This window comes from Empidonax traillii, unplaced genomic scaffold, assembly GCF_003031625.1.
Source record: "Empidonax traillii isolate 1590-97213 ecotype Southwest subspecies unplaced genomic scaffold, ASM303162v1 scaffold158:size1480230, whole genome shotgun sequence".
Taxonomy (NCBI): Eukaryota; Metazoa; Chordata; class Aves; order Passeriformes; family Tyrannidae; genus Empidonax; species Empidonax traillii.
The window spans coordinates 395847-413111 of NW_020955351.1; the positions used below are offsets into that span (position 1 = coordinate 395847).

General features: G+C 38.6%; 1 protein-coding gene across 1 annotated transcript in view; it reads left to right on the forward strand.

Annotated features, from left to right (window-relative positions):
* Window positions 1–17265, forward strand: part of AGBL1 (ATP/GTP binding protein like 1) — a 306575-nt gene that overhangs the window by 182087 nt on the left and 107223 nt on the right. The window contains exons 20-21 of the mRNA XM_027884984.1: window positions 1752–1883; window positions 5783–5959. Coding sequence (XP_027740785.1) covers window positions 1752–1883; window positions 5783–5959 — 309 coding nt within the window. The remainder of the gene's footprint in view (window positions 1–1751; window positions 1884–5782; window positions 5960–17265) is intronic.

Genomic DNA, 17265 nt, shown 5'->3' on the forward strand with positions numbered 1-17265 from the left:
GTGGTGCAGGAAGGAAACTTGGCAGGTGAGAAAACAAAGGAAGCAGCAGCATATAACTATGAGATGTGTATAATTGTCTATCTGACTGGGAGCAGTGGGATGATTCATTATGCATGTGTGCCTTAACCTTTCCAGTAGAACAACTTGGTGTTTGTCAGAGGAGCTGAACGAATGTACATGCTCAGCTCCTGGATAATTAAACTCCCTGACTTGCTGTGGCTAAACTTAGTTACTGTATAGCTGGTAAATAAACAAACTAGGGTAAGTCTTGCCCTAATAGTTGGTGGAAGCAGCTCATCTACTCCATCTGTTTCTCCCCTCTCGTGTATGTATTTAGGTAAGAATACGTATATATGGGTGGGAGTGTTAATCTGGTGGAGGGTAGGAAGGCTCTGCAGAGGGATCTCTACAGGCTGACAAAGAGTGGGTGTCAGGCTCTTCTCCCAAGTCACATTTGACAGGGCAAGAGGAAATGGCCTCAAGTTGTGCCACGGGAGGTTTAGACTGGATATGAGGAAGATATTTCCTCTCTGAGTAGTTATCAAGCATTGGAACCAGCTACCCAGAGCATGGTGAAGTCACCAAACATGGAGATATTTAAAAATAGGGACATGGTTTAGTGGTGGATTTGGCAGTGCTGGTTAATGTTTGGACTCCATGATTTTAGAGGTCTTTTCTAACCTAAATAGTTCTGTGTTTCTTTTTTTTTAGTGCATATTTCTCCTCCATCTCTCTTTATATTGAGCCATAATTTTTCTCTACTTTCACATGTTTGTTTGTCTCCCCCATAAGCCCTGGAAAACTTTTTTGATGAAATCTTGAATCTCCTTTCTACTCAGTGGTGAATGCTGCTTTAAAATTAAGCAATTTCTTCTCTTTAGAAATTCTTATATTTTCATTGACAGATTTCTGAATATTCCTGATTAAGACATGGAAAATATATGTAACAGCCGTGTGTTTATCGACTTAATATCTCAGAGGGCACTGAGATTGATTTTTCTTTAAGACTTGGGTCAATATTTACCTCTTGGGTCATTAAATTGTGATTTTCATTTCTATGGAAGTCAATATCTGCCTATAAGGGCAATCAACACTTCCGCTAAGACTGGGAATGTGCCTTGTGCTTAGCTGATGTGACAGCTGACATGAGAGATGGATTGGATAGACAGGTGGATTAGTGTGGAAGGAGATTATTTGCCATGACGATGGGTCATGTTCTGTGCTTGACTTCCAGGAATTCATGCAAAGATCTGGCAATAGAAGTGCACAATTATATTTTCCTGAGAATTATGTAGCATGGGATTTGAATTTAAAGATGACAAAGGGGTGATTAATCGCTTGGGAAAGCACAGATTTCAAATCTCACTAGAATAAAGCCGGGGTTTAGGAGTTTAGAAGTAGAAAGAGCTTGACAAATTGCTCTGCTGTGGTATCAGAAGTTCCCATGAACCCTGAGGTTCCTGAGTTGCCATGGATTCTTGTGCAGGTGTCATGTTTATTTCTGCTGCAGACAGAAATGCACTAGTTTTGACTCTGGATCCCTGAGATCCTGTCAGATCAAATAAATAAAGCAAGATACAACTAACTGACAAAGTTTGACACAGGTTATAGGCATGGCCCAGAGTTTAGGCTACTGCAAAGAGAGCTTAAGAAAACACATTAACACACCCTGTAGTCTTATAGTGCTTATTACGAAGAACCAAGAACTTTTTCAATGTTCAAGACTTTTCCTTATTTTTTCCTCTCTCTAGGTATTCTGTGACTACCATGGACACTCACAGAAAAAGAATGTGTTTCTCTATGGCTGCAGCATCAAGGAGACCTTGTGGCAAGCAGGCTGCATGGTTGACACAGCAGTTATCACAGAAGATGTTGGCTACAGGGTAGGTCCACTTGGTTCCTGTCTTAATTACTGGCCTGAATGTACCTATATATTTAGGATAAGATTACCTCACAAATTTTGGAGATAGGCTGTAAGTTTCCCTTCCTCCACAGGAGTAATGATGCAGAGAGTTTCAAGTCATGTATAATATCTTCATGCACCAGATATTAGGGATCCATCTACCAACAATATTTTTGTTATTTTAGTAAGACACATCTTTGGCTACATGCTAACAGGAGAGGCATATTTATAATTTCTACACTTTTTTCCCTATCACTCCAGCATAATAAGAAAATAAATCGGAATTAGGTAATGGTAACTGAGAAAATGACAGTGTGCCACTGTCCTACTCAATTGAATTGCTTCATCACAAAATGCTCCTGGTCCCACTAAAAACACCAGATAATTCAATGGATACCAAACAGATCTAATTTAGTAAAGTTATCTCCACAGCAAGTGTTTGGCATCATATCTAGGCTTTTTTTTTATATATATATATATATATATACAAAGAAGAAATAATAAAATAATAAAGAAAGAAATAACATCTTGTTTTGTTTGTTTTGTTTTGTTTTGTTTTTTTTTTTGTTTTTATCTGTTTAGATGATATTTTTCTATTAAATAAAAAATCTCTTTTGGAGAAAAAAAATCTTATAAACTCTAATTCTAGTCTGAAAAAATGTTAATTTCATAAGACAAGAACTGTTGCCTTAAATTGATTATAGAGTTACAGTTTGGTTCACTCAGACCTGAAAGAGGTTGAAAAGTCTTTGCCAGTTTATACTTCTGTATAATTTTTGCTCCTTCAGCATAAATACTAATTATCCTTATAAGGGCACAGTGTCTTCCATGTTCATTTTATGGAGTTGTACACAACACACTGAGACTTTACTGGAAGAAGGTACTCCCTGAGGCAAATTCTGTTCCCCAAGGCAAGCAGGGAGGGTACTTACAGTCAGGACATCTTTTGGTGTGTTTGAATTCTGAAGGCTTGTGAGGGCTGAGGATGGTTTGCTGCCACACAAACAGAATTCAAATGTTGCTGCCAGCATCTGGAGCCTGACTTGAATGTGCAATGAAGAAAGGCTCCAAGGCTGTCCAAAAATACTCTGTTGTGGCTTGTAGAAAGATTTTGTGGTTCAAATCCTCTCTTTTGCACAAAATGAGCCATGGGTGCCTGCTGCAGTTCTAACCTGTGGGTCACCCTGTTCCTACTTAGACTGGGGAAACTGGATTTATAGTGGAACACATCTGCAATTGCAAACTTCAGCAGATAACCACCCTTGCCTCAGACCTGCTTCCTTGCACTGTTTGCACGGGTTTTTCTCCTGCTTTGGGAGAATTGAGAATTAATCTGGCCTCCACGATTGATTTTCCTCCCCAGGAGCAGGAACCAAATATCTCAAGAATATTATGCTTTCTGGAACAGACTTTGCCTCATACGTCATAGATTTAGCTGTAGCCCTTGACAATCTACAGAGTCAGAGTCTTCATTACCTTCTAATATTTGGTGGCCTTGGGTGACTTGCACGGCATTGGCATCGCAATCCCAACCTTGTGATAAACATTCCAGGTCGCTTTGACAGCGATCTCTGCAGGGACATCAGTAAAGAAACATAATTCCATTTTTTCCTAATGGTGTTGGAGGTTTGTGGACAAGGCCTCGTGTGATGGGAGGAGCTTCCTTTGCTGTTGCACATGACAAATCCATCTGTGCGAGTGACATGGACGCTCCTGTATTATCATAAAACCATCCTTTAAAGGGATGTGATTTCATGCAAAATATGCTGTTGAAAGATAATTAATGAGAAGAATAAGTGGAGAAGAAAGAACCATTAGTGTGAAATCCAGTGAATGCTGGTAAAATGAAAAGAATATTAAATTCAGCTTTGCTAATGCTCTTAAATGAGTCCTGTGTACAGAGACGTTACTGTTACCTGCCAGTGTTTTTATTTAATTAAAAGTAAAAGATTGATTATGCATATAATTTCAATTGCTTTAAAAACCTAAACTGGATTAGGGTTCTGATTATTGTGTTTGATGGTATATATTTACAAAAAAAAATAAATTTGCTTGTAGGTTCAGATTAAGGCAGAATGAAAACTATCTGAACCTTTACATTCAGTGTAACTGGATCTCATGGTTGTGCTGAGGCTTAGAAACACTGGAGTCATATGGTTCTGCTGCAATTTTTTTAGTTCCTGTTCAACCAAAATCCAGGGAAATCTGGAAGCTGGGATGAAAGTGTACTATTTTATGATCCCCATGCAGCAAGTAGTAGGTGGAAGGCAATGCAGAAATACTGGATACTTTGCTGAAGGCAAGCAGTCAGTTTTCAAGGATTCTTTGTTCAGTGTGCCCACAGGAAAGGGAGTGCAGCAGTTCTTAGTAACACACTGGAGATCTTGACTTAAGAGTGAGGCTCGAGGTGGTCTCAGATTTAAAGTGGAATCTTTTTCTTTGTTTCAGGTTTCGCCATCACAGTTTTTTCATCTGAAAAATGGACCTTATGGAACTTCACCAGTTCCATAAGATATAGATATAGCAACTTTTGACAGCTGTAGCTAGAAGATACTGAAAAATGAAATTTACGTGTTTATAATAAAGATGTGTACGGTTAAGCAGTTTGCAGGAGATATTGCAAAATAGTTTAAGCTAAATATGTATCATTCCCGTCAAATGTATTTTAGGAAAGGACATTATTCATTTTCTTTCAAAGCAAAATAAAGCCCAGAAGAACAGAACTACAATTACTCAGAATCAGTCAGTGAAACTGATGGTTATTGGAAAGTGAAATTAGCTTGGTTGGCTTTCACCACCCAAACTGAATGCAATTCAAGGGTAAATGCCATTAGCCATACATGGAAACTCCTTCTATATGATTCCATTCATTTCAGCTGTTTAAGAAAGCTGTCATCACAGAAATAATGGTCTAATTTTGCTTTCTCTCCTCTAGATGAATCAAAAGCTCTTTTGTGTACCAGCACTGAAGTTTAGACACACACAGACATGACCCACATGCATGTATATGTGTGTGTGTACCTAACAATATAGTTTATATACGAGTGGCAGGTGTGCTCTATATAGCTGGTATCTGTTTTTATAAAGGGTAAAAGTAACATCTTTAGCCCTCTGTAATGACTAAGTAAGTGTTGGCTCTGCACTGATAGAATATTTGATACTTCAGGAGTGTTTATAGACTTTGTTGGGAAATAAAATTTTGAGAATAAGAAATTCACTCAGGGCTAAGATGTAATATTTACTGGATTTTCATTATTACTTTTTATTGTGATTTTTTAAATGAATTGTATGAAATGTATAACTTGGACTCTGATAGGAATATTTTGGTTTGTTTCACAATGCAAGTTAGTTAAATGCTGACCTTTATTTTCACATAATTATGTACAACTTTCTGCGAGAATACACGTCCCCTTTCTCTGCTCTATACCATGCTCAGACAAAATTCCTCCCATAGCAAAATCCTTTGTCAAACCATGGATGTATCATAGGAGGAGATATATTTTACCTGGAGAGGGGAGAATAGGTATATCAGGTAGTGAATTATGACTGCAGCCCTCTTAGCAGCACAGTGGGAAGATGCAGGTTAATATCAAAGCAGCCTGTAAACAAAACTCTGACTTCAGCACCCCCAAAATATTGGGTGTGCAAATGTTTGATTTTGAATGAGGTACACCAAGTGCACTGGAAAGTTTTCATTTTAGTCTTCGGGATAAAACCAAATCTGAGGGTTTCACAGAGGGTGGATGTGATGCACCAGTTGGAGCTCCTGGTAACAGTGTCTATAGATAGATAAATAGACACATTAAAACACACAGGTCTCTCTGTATATGTGTGTGTGATATAAACATGTGCACATATGTGCAATTCATTTTCTCATAGACTCTTCCTAAAATCCTGGATAAAGTGGCCCCTGCATTTGTCATGAACAGCTGCAGCTTCCTGGTGGAGAAGTCGCGTGAGTCGACAGCCCGGGTGGTGGTGTGGAAGGAAATGGGTGTGTTGAGGAGCTACACCATGGAAAGCACCTACTGCAGCTGCAGCCATGGACTGTACAAAGTGAGTAAATTTTTCAAAGAACTCTGTACCACCCTCCTCCTAATGCACATCTCGTGAGCTTGGAAGGGTAAAACGGAGTGGATGGCTCTTGTCTTGAGCAGTCTGCTCTCTCCAGACCCAGGGAGTCTGACCATGAACCCTCATTTTTTTACCTTCCATTCCAGTAGAGTCCCTCTCTGAGGATTCATTCAGCAGTGAAATAAAAGGAAACTCCATTCTGGAACGAAAAACATTGAGCTGAAGAAAGGAGTGTTTTAGGGATGATACAGGACTCTTATCCTTCCAAGGGCACTCAAAGTGTTTTTCAAAATGTGCTGGCAGGTCATATGGACACTTTTGAGCCTAATTCCAAGGTAGTTAACTGCAATACTGGTGGTTCCATGTTCTTTGGTACAGGCAGTCTACCTAAGCAATCAGCTGGCTAAATTTAAGAGCCTGTGCTGAGAATCATGTATTTAGAATTGCTCGTTCCTGACAGGCCAAGGTAACTAATCTAAGGCTAGTTTTGACAGCTGTCAATGAGTTCAAGCTATGCCTCTGACTGTGATCTAGACAGACCTGAATTCCACATCAAATGAATCAGTCTTTGTAGGAAGGGCTGTACTTGTACCGAGTACATCAGGCATCAGTCTATGAGATCTCCTGGCACTTTTTAAGCAAACAGGATGAACTCTGGTAATTGCATTTGAGTGATCGTAATTCTCTATTCATTTAAATGATGAATTCTTTTGCTTGTCCCTTTTCCAAACCTATTGCTTTCATTGAAGGGCTTCCACATTCCATCTCTTTTCTTCCGCTAGGGAGCAATCCTTATCTATACAACATTAATAAGCAGTTAAGGTTCCTGAAAGACCCTTAAGGAAAGAGCCATTATTACAAATAACAATTAATTAATAAGGCATTCAAATTATTATCTTTGAAAGCTCTATACTAATCCTTTTACCTCTCTGTAGAACGTAGCAGGAAGTATTCAGCTGCTGTTTTAACCATACTCTGCTATACACACATCAATTCCAGGATAAGAAAGGCAGAAAAAAAAATGGCAGGTAGTTATAAGAAAGAGAATATAATTGCCCTGGGCGTTACATCTAACACTCCCTACTCCTGAGCAGTGCTAATGGTTTTTTAATAGGCATCACAGGTCAAGACAGTGGGTTTCAATCTTTTTAGACAGTGGGGGAAAAATCTACTTTGACTGAAGCTGATGACAAAACTCCTAGTGATCTCTGTAGAGGAGGATTTCACTGATTTCTTAGATAACCAAACACAGTGACACATCTGATTGTATCACATCTAATGACTGGTTCTCCATCAGCACCTGTGAGATCTTTACCCAAATTTTCTTCATTTGTATGCCATTAGATGCTTGAAATAATGTGAAGAGAACATTCAATGCCACATTCAGATATTGCATTTAAGCATTGTGCCATTCACAGGGGCCTTGTAATATATAGTAGAGATATCAAAAATAAGCAGACGATTCAGGATTCTTTTTTTAAAGAAATCTCTTAAAATATGTGAAATTATTTTCTAGATTCTTTCTTGTCCTCATTTTCATCACTGATCAGGGCCACAGGCAGCCATTGAGGGCAAGAGCAAGTTCATATATGAACGCTTGTGGCTGGTGACAGAATCCAGTGTTCTCATGGCTTTGAAGGAGGTCTGCGAGCTGTAAAGCAGTCCCGAAATTTCCAGTCAGAATGCCCTGAAAAGCTGAGTCCCAGTTGGATCAGTGGATCATGTTTATAGAATCACATATCCTTTTTTTTTTTTTTTCTTTGTTTAAGATTACAATTTATCTCAAAGATGAAGGATACATGAATAATCCCACTAGGGAGCATTTCTTTACCACTGCTCCATTACGAGGCTAATATAAACACTTTTTGCAGTTTATCTGATTCAGGCTGCTTTAAAGTATTTCCACCAATTTTTTCCCAGTACATTAGGTACCCAGCTTGTTAGTTTTAAAATGGAATATAATTTCTTATGTTGATTATACTGGAGCTGCATATAAATACAAATACTATCTCTCCCAAATAATCAATACTAATAAGCTATTTCCTCTTCCTTTTCTAGTGATCTTTACAGTTGGTCCTTGTTTGCTTATCTACTCGCTCTTACAAGCAGATTATTAACAGTATGGAATTGACAGACTGAACTGAAGATTTTGTTGCATAATACCATTTAATACTCAGCTTCCATCTATCAAGCCAAAACAATTTCATGATTATCTTGAAACCCTGAAATTATTCCTGTAAACTGGAAATTAATCACGTAAGAGCTCATATTTTTCTAGTGGCTTCAGCTTGAGTTCTTCGCTCTTAGGCCCTCCAGTTGATTTGTATGTGAACAACAGACTGACACTAATGGTCAGGCAAGAGATGTCAGCCTCCACTATTTAAGGCTTTGTGATATTTGCTTTAGTAGATTTGTGTTTAACTGTAAATGATAGAGTCAGGTTTTTAATTGCATAGGACTGATTTCCGTGTAGGGATATATCCAGAATTTCCCCCAGACAAACATGCCCTTATGTTTTTGATACTTGAAGTACAGTACAAACAACAACTAGGACATAAAAAAATCTTGTCATATGCAGCAGAGGCTCCCAAATCCAGCACCACTTGGTGAATCAGTGGTCAAACCTCTATTAAGGCACAGCAGACCTGGATCCTGGTCTTAAACCTTCTTTCAGCTTTTAAATGGTGAGAGGAATTGACTGAAGTAGCAGAAATAGCTGCTTTTGCTGGCTGTGAGCACAGATACAGTACTTGGAGTTGAACAGAAGCATCAGATGGAGATTGTGCAAAGGATATATGCTACAAAGGATATATGCTACAAAAGGTTAAAATATTAACTGCACAAGGCTGGTCAGTGCACCCACTCTCACCACAAGTCAAGTAAGGGCTGAAGTAAACCAGAGCCTACTTTTCCTGATAGAAAAGATGCTCCTGGAGTTTTCTCCCCAGGAACAAATGTCTCCTCTTTTGGACTAAAATTTTAAAATACTTCTGAGACTGAAAGATAAGGCAGGAATTTTGTACTATTGATATGTAAATGAGAAACAATAGTGACCCCAGACTCGTTTAAAAGTCATTTGATTTCAAATGGAGAGAAGGGTGGAAATGAAAAGAGAAAAGACGTAGTTTGCTTGTCAAATCTCACTTTCTGTGTGATCAATGGAAATGCAATAAGCCAACTACCCTTAAGGAAGTGAAACATAAAACTAAAGAAACTATTGATCTTATCAAAGGTTTTGTTCAACCTAAGGAAGAAGAAAATTAAGGGGTAAAATATCCAAACTCTTTCATTTTGTCTGGGTTGCCCAAATCAGTCTTAGAGGAGCAATATCTCCGTTTGAAAGTTGCTGAAAACAGAGCAACCGATTTCCACAGGGAATTCTGCCTCCTGTGCTTCTGCCAGTTTAGAACCCTGTGGTCAAACCAGAAGATATTGATAACAATTAAAAAAAAAATAAACCTTTTATAATTTCTTTGCTCATGTGAAGGCCACCTGCATTTATCTCTCATTGGAGCTTTACCCCTCCAGCTTTTTTAATTTTTTAATTGCTGCCTTCCTTTAGTGGGATGTAGAGCCCAGAATCCCTTCTCACCTTTTGCTTTTAAAAGACCAAACGCGGGGCCTACCGTAAGAAGTTCTGCTGTGTACAAGTACAGTCAGGTACAGTTAAGACCCCAGAAGAATCAGATCTCCAGTGACACATACTGACAGTTTCCCAAATTTCTTCTGTGATTCAGTTTTTAAACTTGGGTATCTCTTTGCTGTCCAGACATGCCCCACTGTTTCACTGTTCTTGATTCCTTGTTACCTCACCTGCTAATGAAGACCCTTCTGTAGCATATTGCACTGTGCTGTTCGGTTCGTTACTGCATCCATCATGCTACAAGTTAATATCTTTTGTTCCATGGTGCACATCTGAGTTCCAAACCATATGTCTTGGTAATAAAGCAAATCTAAAAAATTGACTTCATGTTCTGTGAGTACATGGTATGTTAGAAAAGCATTTTCCTTGGCGTGTTGTGCCTGATGGAGGAGATGGAGTACTAATGGAAATAGATTTTAGCTTCTTGCTTAAAATGGATTGCAAACAACAAGGAGTAACAAATGGGTTTTAAAATTATGGCAGATATCTTGACAGTGCCCTGTGAAGGAAGTCTTACTGGTGATATGGATCCGTCTTTGAAAAAAGCTTTTGGGAGGGCTGAGAAATGACATTTTTTTTTTTCCCTCTCCATTTTAATGCTTCTGAGTCAGACGAGTTGAATGCCCCAGATTTTCTCATTGGTCTTGGTTAATTAAAAAGCCATCCCTTTGCAGAGACTCTGGAATTGGAGAGCTCAGCACCAAGCAGCGAGGCCATACAGTTCATAAGACTTCCTTGATATTAATTCAAAATACCTTTGCTGAACAGAAGTGGTGAGAGTTAGTCTAATTGGAAGACCTAGTATTATCCACCCCCTTTGACCTAGCCAGCCTGGGCTGAATTATTTAAAATGACTGATGAACCAGTGATTTACCACAGAAGTGTGGCTGAATTAAAGCAATATGCCAAGATGAAAGCCTTCCCTCTGTCTCATCCTTCAGAAGTGGCCTTCTCTGGTTTCACCTGTTTCTGCCAAAATTAACCAAATTGTTACAAACATATGCCTTGGACACTGAATTACATCACTATTTTTTAAAAATTATCTGTACACAATTAAATATTTCCTCTATCTTCCTTACTCTTGAAGATTACTTATCAAGTTTCTGCAAAGAGTTTTTACTTATGCTTTATTCATAAGCAGTTTACTGCATTTAATAGTCAGAAATTGAGTTGTTTTGATGGAGTTTGCAGGTCACATGATGCTGCTTCTGTTCTCCAGTAAGATGTATATTGTTCTTGTAATTGGAAGTCTGGTGCACAAACTTACAAATAATTTTAATTTGGCCTCTTTCCAGTATTCACCCACCAACAAAAATGGCTTCATCAATATTCTTGCCCATAAAGCATGTTTGATAAGTACTTGCAGAAAGAAAAAGTAAGGAAATAGTATATGTGTGCTGTGCTTTCAGGTGTAAGTTTCTGGAAAATACTTACATCGTTTTTGTGAGTCTGACAGACTTTTTCTCATTTCTGATTTCTTTTGTGCCCCAGAGCTTACACTTTTCCTGAGTATGGGTAAGTCTCAAAAGCTTCTTTTTAAAAAAATATCATCTCGAAAATGAGTGTTTTTATAGCTGACCCTCAGTGCTCTGGAGATCTCATTCTAAAGCAGAATAAGAAAGAATGATTTTTCTTTCTGATAGTTCTGCTTCTAGTGCTGGCCAAAGTGGCTCAAATTGGAAGCAGCTGTAACAGCAAGGCAAGTATAGAAAGAAAATAGTTATCTAATAGTAATCTAAGGACTGACGGTTCATATTAAGAGGTTTGTTTTTTCTCTTTTCTTGAGTTGTTACCCAAGGGAAAGGTTTGCATCCTATTTGCTTTATTTTTCTGTCTCTTATTTCCGCCCACCCCTTGCACTAATTGATTGGTGATTCATTTTTTAAGATATGCTAATTGTACCTTTTAGGTTTTTGGGCTTCACTTCACAAAGCTGTGAAAGGATTAATGGCATTTAGGGGGTGGGGGAAGAAGAGAGAAGGGGTTTCTGAGCAAACAAACCAGGAGATGGTGGGTGTTTGTCTTCCTCGAAGATTCTTGTGTCTACAAGGTTTTTACATGAAACTGTTATATGAAGTGCTGCAGGATTTCCCCTCATTAAGTGTTTTTTATTGGTTTGTTTGTTTGCTTTAATTATTTGACAGGATGCTAACTAGGAAATCACATGCTTAACCGTGCTCAGATCTGTTTGCTTCCTGCCACATTAAACAAAAGAAGTTTGAAGATGTGCTGACTTGGGCTCTCTCAGATTGCTTGGAAAAGCAAATCACAGAACTGGGAGAACATTGTAGAGGTTCTTTGACCCTTATATCTTCAAGAAAATCTTGTCTGTAGGACTATCCCAGAAGGTCTCATCCTCCTTGATACATAATAAGATGTTGTACTCTGTTACCAAAAGTCATGGATATTACTGCTATCTGCTAATTTTTGTTGAAGGTGCTTAATATTGTCATATGAGAGTGCTATTAATGTGCATTTAGAAGTCTGTAAATTTTGCAGGAAGGTAATTCAGACCTCCATGCTCTGTCTTTCCATTTTCTGATCCATTCCAGGATCAGTTTAGCCTTGCTGTTTTGGAAAAGATAGGTAGTTAAGGAGGGTCATTTTTCTTCACTTCTGAAGAAGGCTCATTTCTTACTTGTTTGGGGTTTTTTGGCAGGACAAGGGAACTGGTTTGAGGATTCTTAGCCCTGTATAGAAGAAAACCACATTTTCTGGCACTAGTGTGACTGCATGAAGGCTTTTGCTGAGAGCACTCAGATTCTGTTTCAAATTTTGCCAAATGTTGGTGCTTTGTGAATGCCTCTGGAAAAGCCACAGGCTCTTAATCCAATAGACCGAGTTTGCTGCTATACAAGCAAACAATTGTTTTCCCAGCATGACTGAATAATTCTTTAACTCTTTCAAGAGGTTTGTGTCGGGGTGGCTGCCTGCACTAGTCCATCTGTTGAGGTACACCATGGATGTGGCCTTGAAAGACATCTTGGAAAAAGTCTGCAGTGCAGTGGCTTTCAACTGTCACTCTCCCCACCTGGTTTCCTGTTCCTGGGCTGAAGGACTAAAGTGTTGGGCGACTGAGGGATGTTCTGTTGTGTTTGAACTCACTTATTTACTGGAAACAGGAGAGAAAGACACTTACTAGACAAGAATGGGCACATAGCTCTCTTTAACCTCTCTGTCCCCAAAGCATCCAGGAAGAACTAAAAACCAGTGAAAGAATTGTTGGGGGCACTTGGAAACAGTATTTTAGTCTTCCATATTATTGACAAGTACCCAAGGAGTGATATGGTGGACTTGCTTTTTCTACATGTGACACAAGATGATTGCTGATGATAGCTGCATCATGGATGAAGGTATTAAATTATTTTTTTGCATTTTATTTTGATTATTTCTCCTGAGATGTTGAGCCAACTGTATCCCTGACTTGCTATGACTTTGAGAATATGTTCCATGCCATATGCTTAAATTACAGCACAATAAAAAATGACAACAGAGGTGAGATGATAATAGATTTGACTCTGCAAAGCTGGAAGGTATCCAGTCCTGTTGAGATTCAGTGGACATGGCTGGCATGTTGAATAGAAAAGCAGAGCTATCATGTACCTCCTTCTTGGCCCACCCTTTTCCACCATCATATCACTGAAACAGTTTTATTAACTCTGCTGTTTACCCCTTCTGCTTGGGACTCAGCCTTGGAGTGCTTTTTCCAACAAATCATGGAAATCTCCTACATTCCTTTCACTTGCTAATGATGTTAATGATTTGTCCTAGTTGGTAGTTTGCTTTTTGTTAAACTTAGGGACATAGGAAGATGCTTGGAGCTGAGGAGTGGAAAACAGGCACTATCCTGAGCAATGCCTGTTTTGAATACTGATGTTCCTCTAAATTTCTATTTTTCCCTGGTGTATTGTAAAAATTGATGTTTCTGGTGTTTTTTTATGGGATATTTCTCTCTCAGTTGCTTTTGCACTTCCCCAAGTACTTGGTTGTTAGCCAGTTTTCCCATCTTCCAGTGCTGTACTCCAGAAAGGAGGTGATAGGTACTGTCAGGGGCTGTCAAACTGTTTCTTTACAAAGTGGATGAGCAATAAGACTACATAGAATCAGAAGGGCAAGTGTCCTGTCATACCCATCTTCCAGAATTTGAGAGAGTAGGATTCAGATGGAAGAATCCCAGTTTTTAACATTTCCAATCTGGGCAAACCTAGGTGCTTGAAGCAAAAAGGCCATTTGCAATAGCACTTGTGGTTGTATTGAGAGGAGATTGCATTTTGTGAGGGAACAAGTCCTGAATCAATGGCTCACCTCCATATTTTCACCCTGCTGACAAGTGACTGTTATTGTATCCCCATTTGAAAATGAACAAGACCAGTGTACTCATGTGGAGACGTAAAAACAATAAATGCTGTCACTGTGTGATTGAGGGAGTAGATCTGTCCATGTACTGTAAGGAGGAACAAACTCTCCTAGTATTAATATTGGTACTGTCATGCTTGGAAGTCAAACAGTCTCTTGTAGTGCCAGAAGGCTGAAAATGCCTAGCAATTTATGGTCAGGCTAATCTCTGAATTGTATTTATTCAGTTTATGGGCATAGCTGAGGACCTAGTTTGACTTCAGATGTTTGAACCTTAACTACATTCACAGTACAAATTATTAGAGCAAACAGAAAACTACAGAAGCAAAGAAAAGTAGATGTCTAAAGATTATTTTTCATTTTCTGTTTTAAATATTATACTCACAAATCAGAAAATTACAGTCACACACATGCATGTGATTTTTTTCTGGATGAAATGTTACTGTTTTATTTGAAGCCCACTAAGCAATCCTGAATGGCATGACCTTGAATGCCCATGGGATCTCAGTCTGCTAAAGAAAAAACTCTTGGGAAGGATAAGGAATAGAAAAGCAACATTCCTAATGAAAATTAACTTCAGTATTTCAATGGTGTCCCTTTAAAAGCCCAAATATCATTGCACATCATCCTTTCAAGTTTTCTGAGGAATTACAGCAGCTAGCTTTTTGATTTCTGATGTCTCTCTTGCTTGTTAATCTGGCCCCGTGTGGATTTATTGTACAAATCTATTTGGCAGCCGAAAATTGCCCTTTGATGAAGCTCCTAGTCTAATCATGAACTCCTCAGGCATGGAAAATAAGAATGGGTAGGTGGAAAAGCAAAGGCTAAAAGAGCCATGTTTGCCTTTGACTATGCATGAATTTTAGGAGCATCTAAATTTCAAAGTCTTTGATTACAGGATTTTCTGTAGAGATTATTTTCATTCCTCTTAGGATCACAACATTTGCCATGCTGGATCAGATCACTGGTCCATATAATCAAGTATCCTGCCTCATACAGGCGCTGGTTCCTCGCTGCTCAGAAGAAAACAAACCCTGCCTGTAAAGCAGCTCATTCAATTATACTGACACGGAAAGGAAATAATCCCCCCAGCCTGACCTGCCTCTCCTCCACTTCATACACTGCAACATGATCCCTGATTATCATTATTAAAACCTTGATACAACGAGCTACATTCCTTGTGAATAATTATGCCACTTTTTCCTTGTCTTTTGTGATCTTTTATCAGATCAGGGTTTTCCTGCAGCAGTGGATTCTACTAGTTGATGCCTATAATATGGATATACTGTACATTATCAAGTGAAAACTACATTTTGAAATCTAAACTTCCTTTTGCTGGTTTATCCTTGTAAAATGTGCTCCCCACAGCTGCACTAGTTCTCGTTCTATCTGTCAACTCTCTATCTGTGCTCACTGCCATCCTTATGCCTCTGTGATCTGCCTCTAGGTCCCCTGGTCTGGTCTCCTCTAAAATCACACTATATGGTCTGTTCATTCTCTTCAGTCTCAAAATCTGTAGATACATCTTGGTTTCACCCAGCTCTTGTCTGTTTGATTGATTTCCTTGTTTTGCTTCCAATTTCTCTTTTTGCTTCCAGATTTATTTTTTTCTCAAGTGTACTGAACTCTCTTACTAATTATGTTACCTTTTCTCTATTTTTCTTTCTACCACAAAATTTGTTTCCAATCACCCAAGATAGCAGGACTGATTGTTTTTTCTCTGCATTGAAAGTACTACATTCTTTTCTTACCGACAGAGTGGTGATATTTTTTGCTTAAATCACAATATGCACCGTTTCCTGGTACTTTAAATGCCTTAAATAATACATTTGTATTTGCAAACTGCATCATGTGGTGGGTTTGTCCTTGAGTAAAGTCAGGTCTTTCAGCTGGTGAAGGTGGGTATTGCATGAGCCCACATCTGGAAATTCTGCTCCTACTGCAGTTTCTTGAGTACGTTAGTAGTGTCCTTCTGTGCAGCACAGCTCCACAGCCTCTCTGCCATTCTTTAATTCTGTCTCAAGTCTGGACTGAAGACTTGATAAATATTCCAGTGTCATAGCAAGAGCAAAGTTCTCCTACCCTTCTCTGCTGTGTCCAGGTGCATCCTGTCTGGTAGCAGGGAAGGCTGCAGCTGCTAGGAAAGGTATTAAGCACTGAAAACAGAATCTTAATAACAAATTCATGAAGTTTTGATGCTCAGATGAGACCGTTAGTTCTTCTGGTTTGACCTCTTACACACAGTAAGCCTTTGGGCTTCACCCAGGCAGCTTGGTTTGAAGGCTGTTAACTTGTGTCTGTAAAAATAAATTGTGCTGCAAAATATTTAGACTGGATTTCAGAATATCACAATTGGAAATCTATCTGATCCCTTGGTATTTTGTTCTAGGTGTCAGTAACTTAAATATTATTGCCTTATTCTCATTTGAATTCATCTGCCTGATGTTTTCTGCTCCTTTCGTGTTATTTTTCTCTGCTAGTTTAGAGAGACCTCTAAGAACTTACAATTTGTTCTGTTGAAGGTACTTACACAATACAACCAAGTGACCTTTCAGTCTTTTCTTATAATTAATTAAACATGCTGAATTCTTTAATAGTTTGTCTATATCAGAGCATGCAGGAGAGTGCCTCTGAATTAGCTAAAGGTGCAAGTGGAAAGTCTTGTGCTAAACCACATTAAGCTACATGTCAACACTCTGAAGCAGAATTAAGGTGGCCCTAATTAAATTTGGCTTAACTAATTTCTAAAGTAAATTAAGGCAAAGTAAATTGCAAACACTTAATTTTGAATACCAGAGCAGAAATATGTGCTTCTGTATGTGATAAACTTGTGAAGTGAGGGTATGCTCATGCCAGATGAACTCTGAGACAGAAGTTGATAAACCTAGCAGGAGAGTTTTGGATGGAATTTGAAGCTTTATGGTTTATCTTTAGGTAAGACTCTGTATTGCATACTTCATATGGATAATGAAGGAAAAAAAATAGCGTGCTGTGATCTGCCTTGGATGTGCTATATTCTAATTTTTATCTGAGGAATACATGTGCTGCCAGATGGTAAGAGATCTCCAAGTGAAGACACGTGGTCTAGAAAGAGACATTTTGGCAGAGCCTAAAACATGCAGAGATACAGATATTGGGGACAATTCAGAAATCATTTGCATACACGACATAAGCAGGGAAGGCTCAGACTTGAGAAAGCTGAAGATAGTAGAAATAAATAAAAAAAAATGTTGTTTACTCATAGCCAAGAGAAGGAAGATAATTTAGAGATGTTTAATGCTGGTGTGTG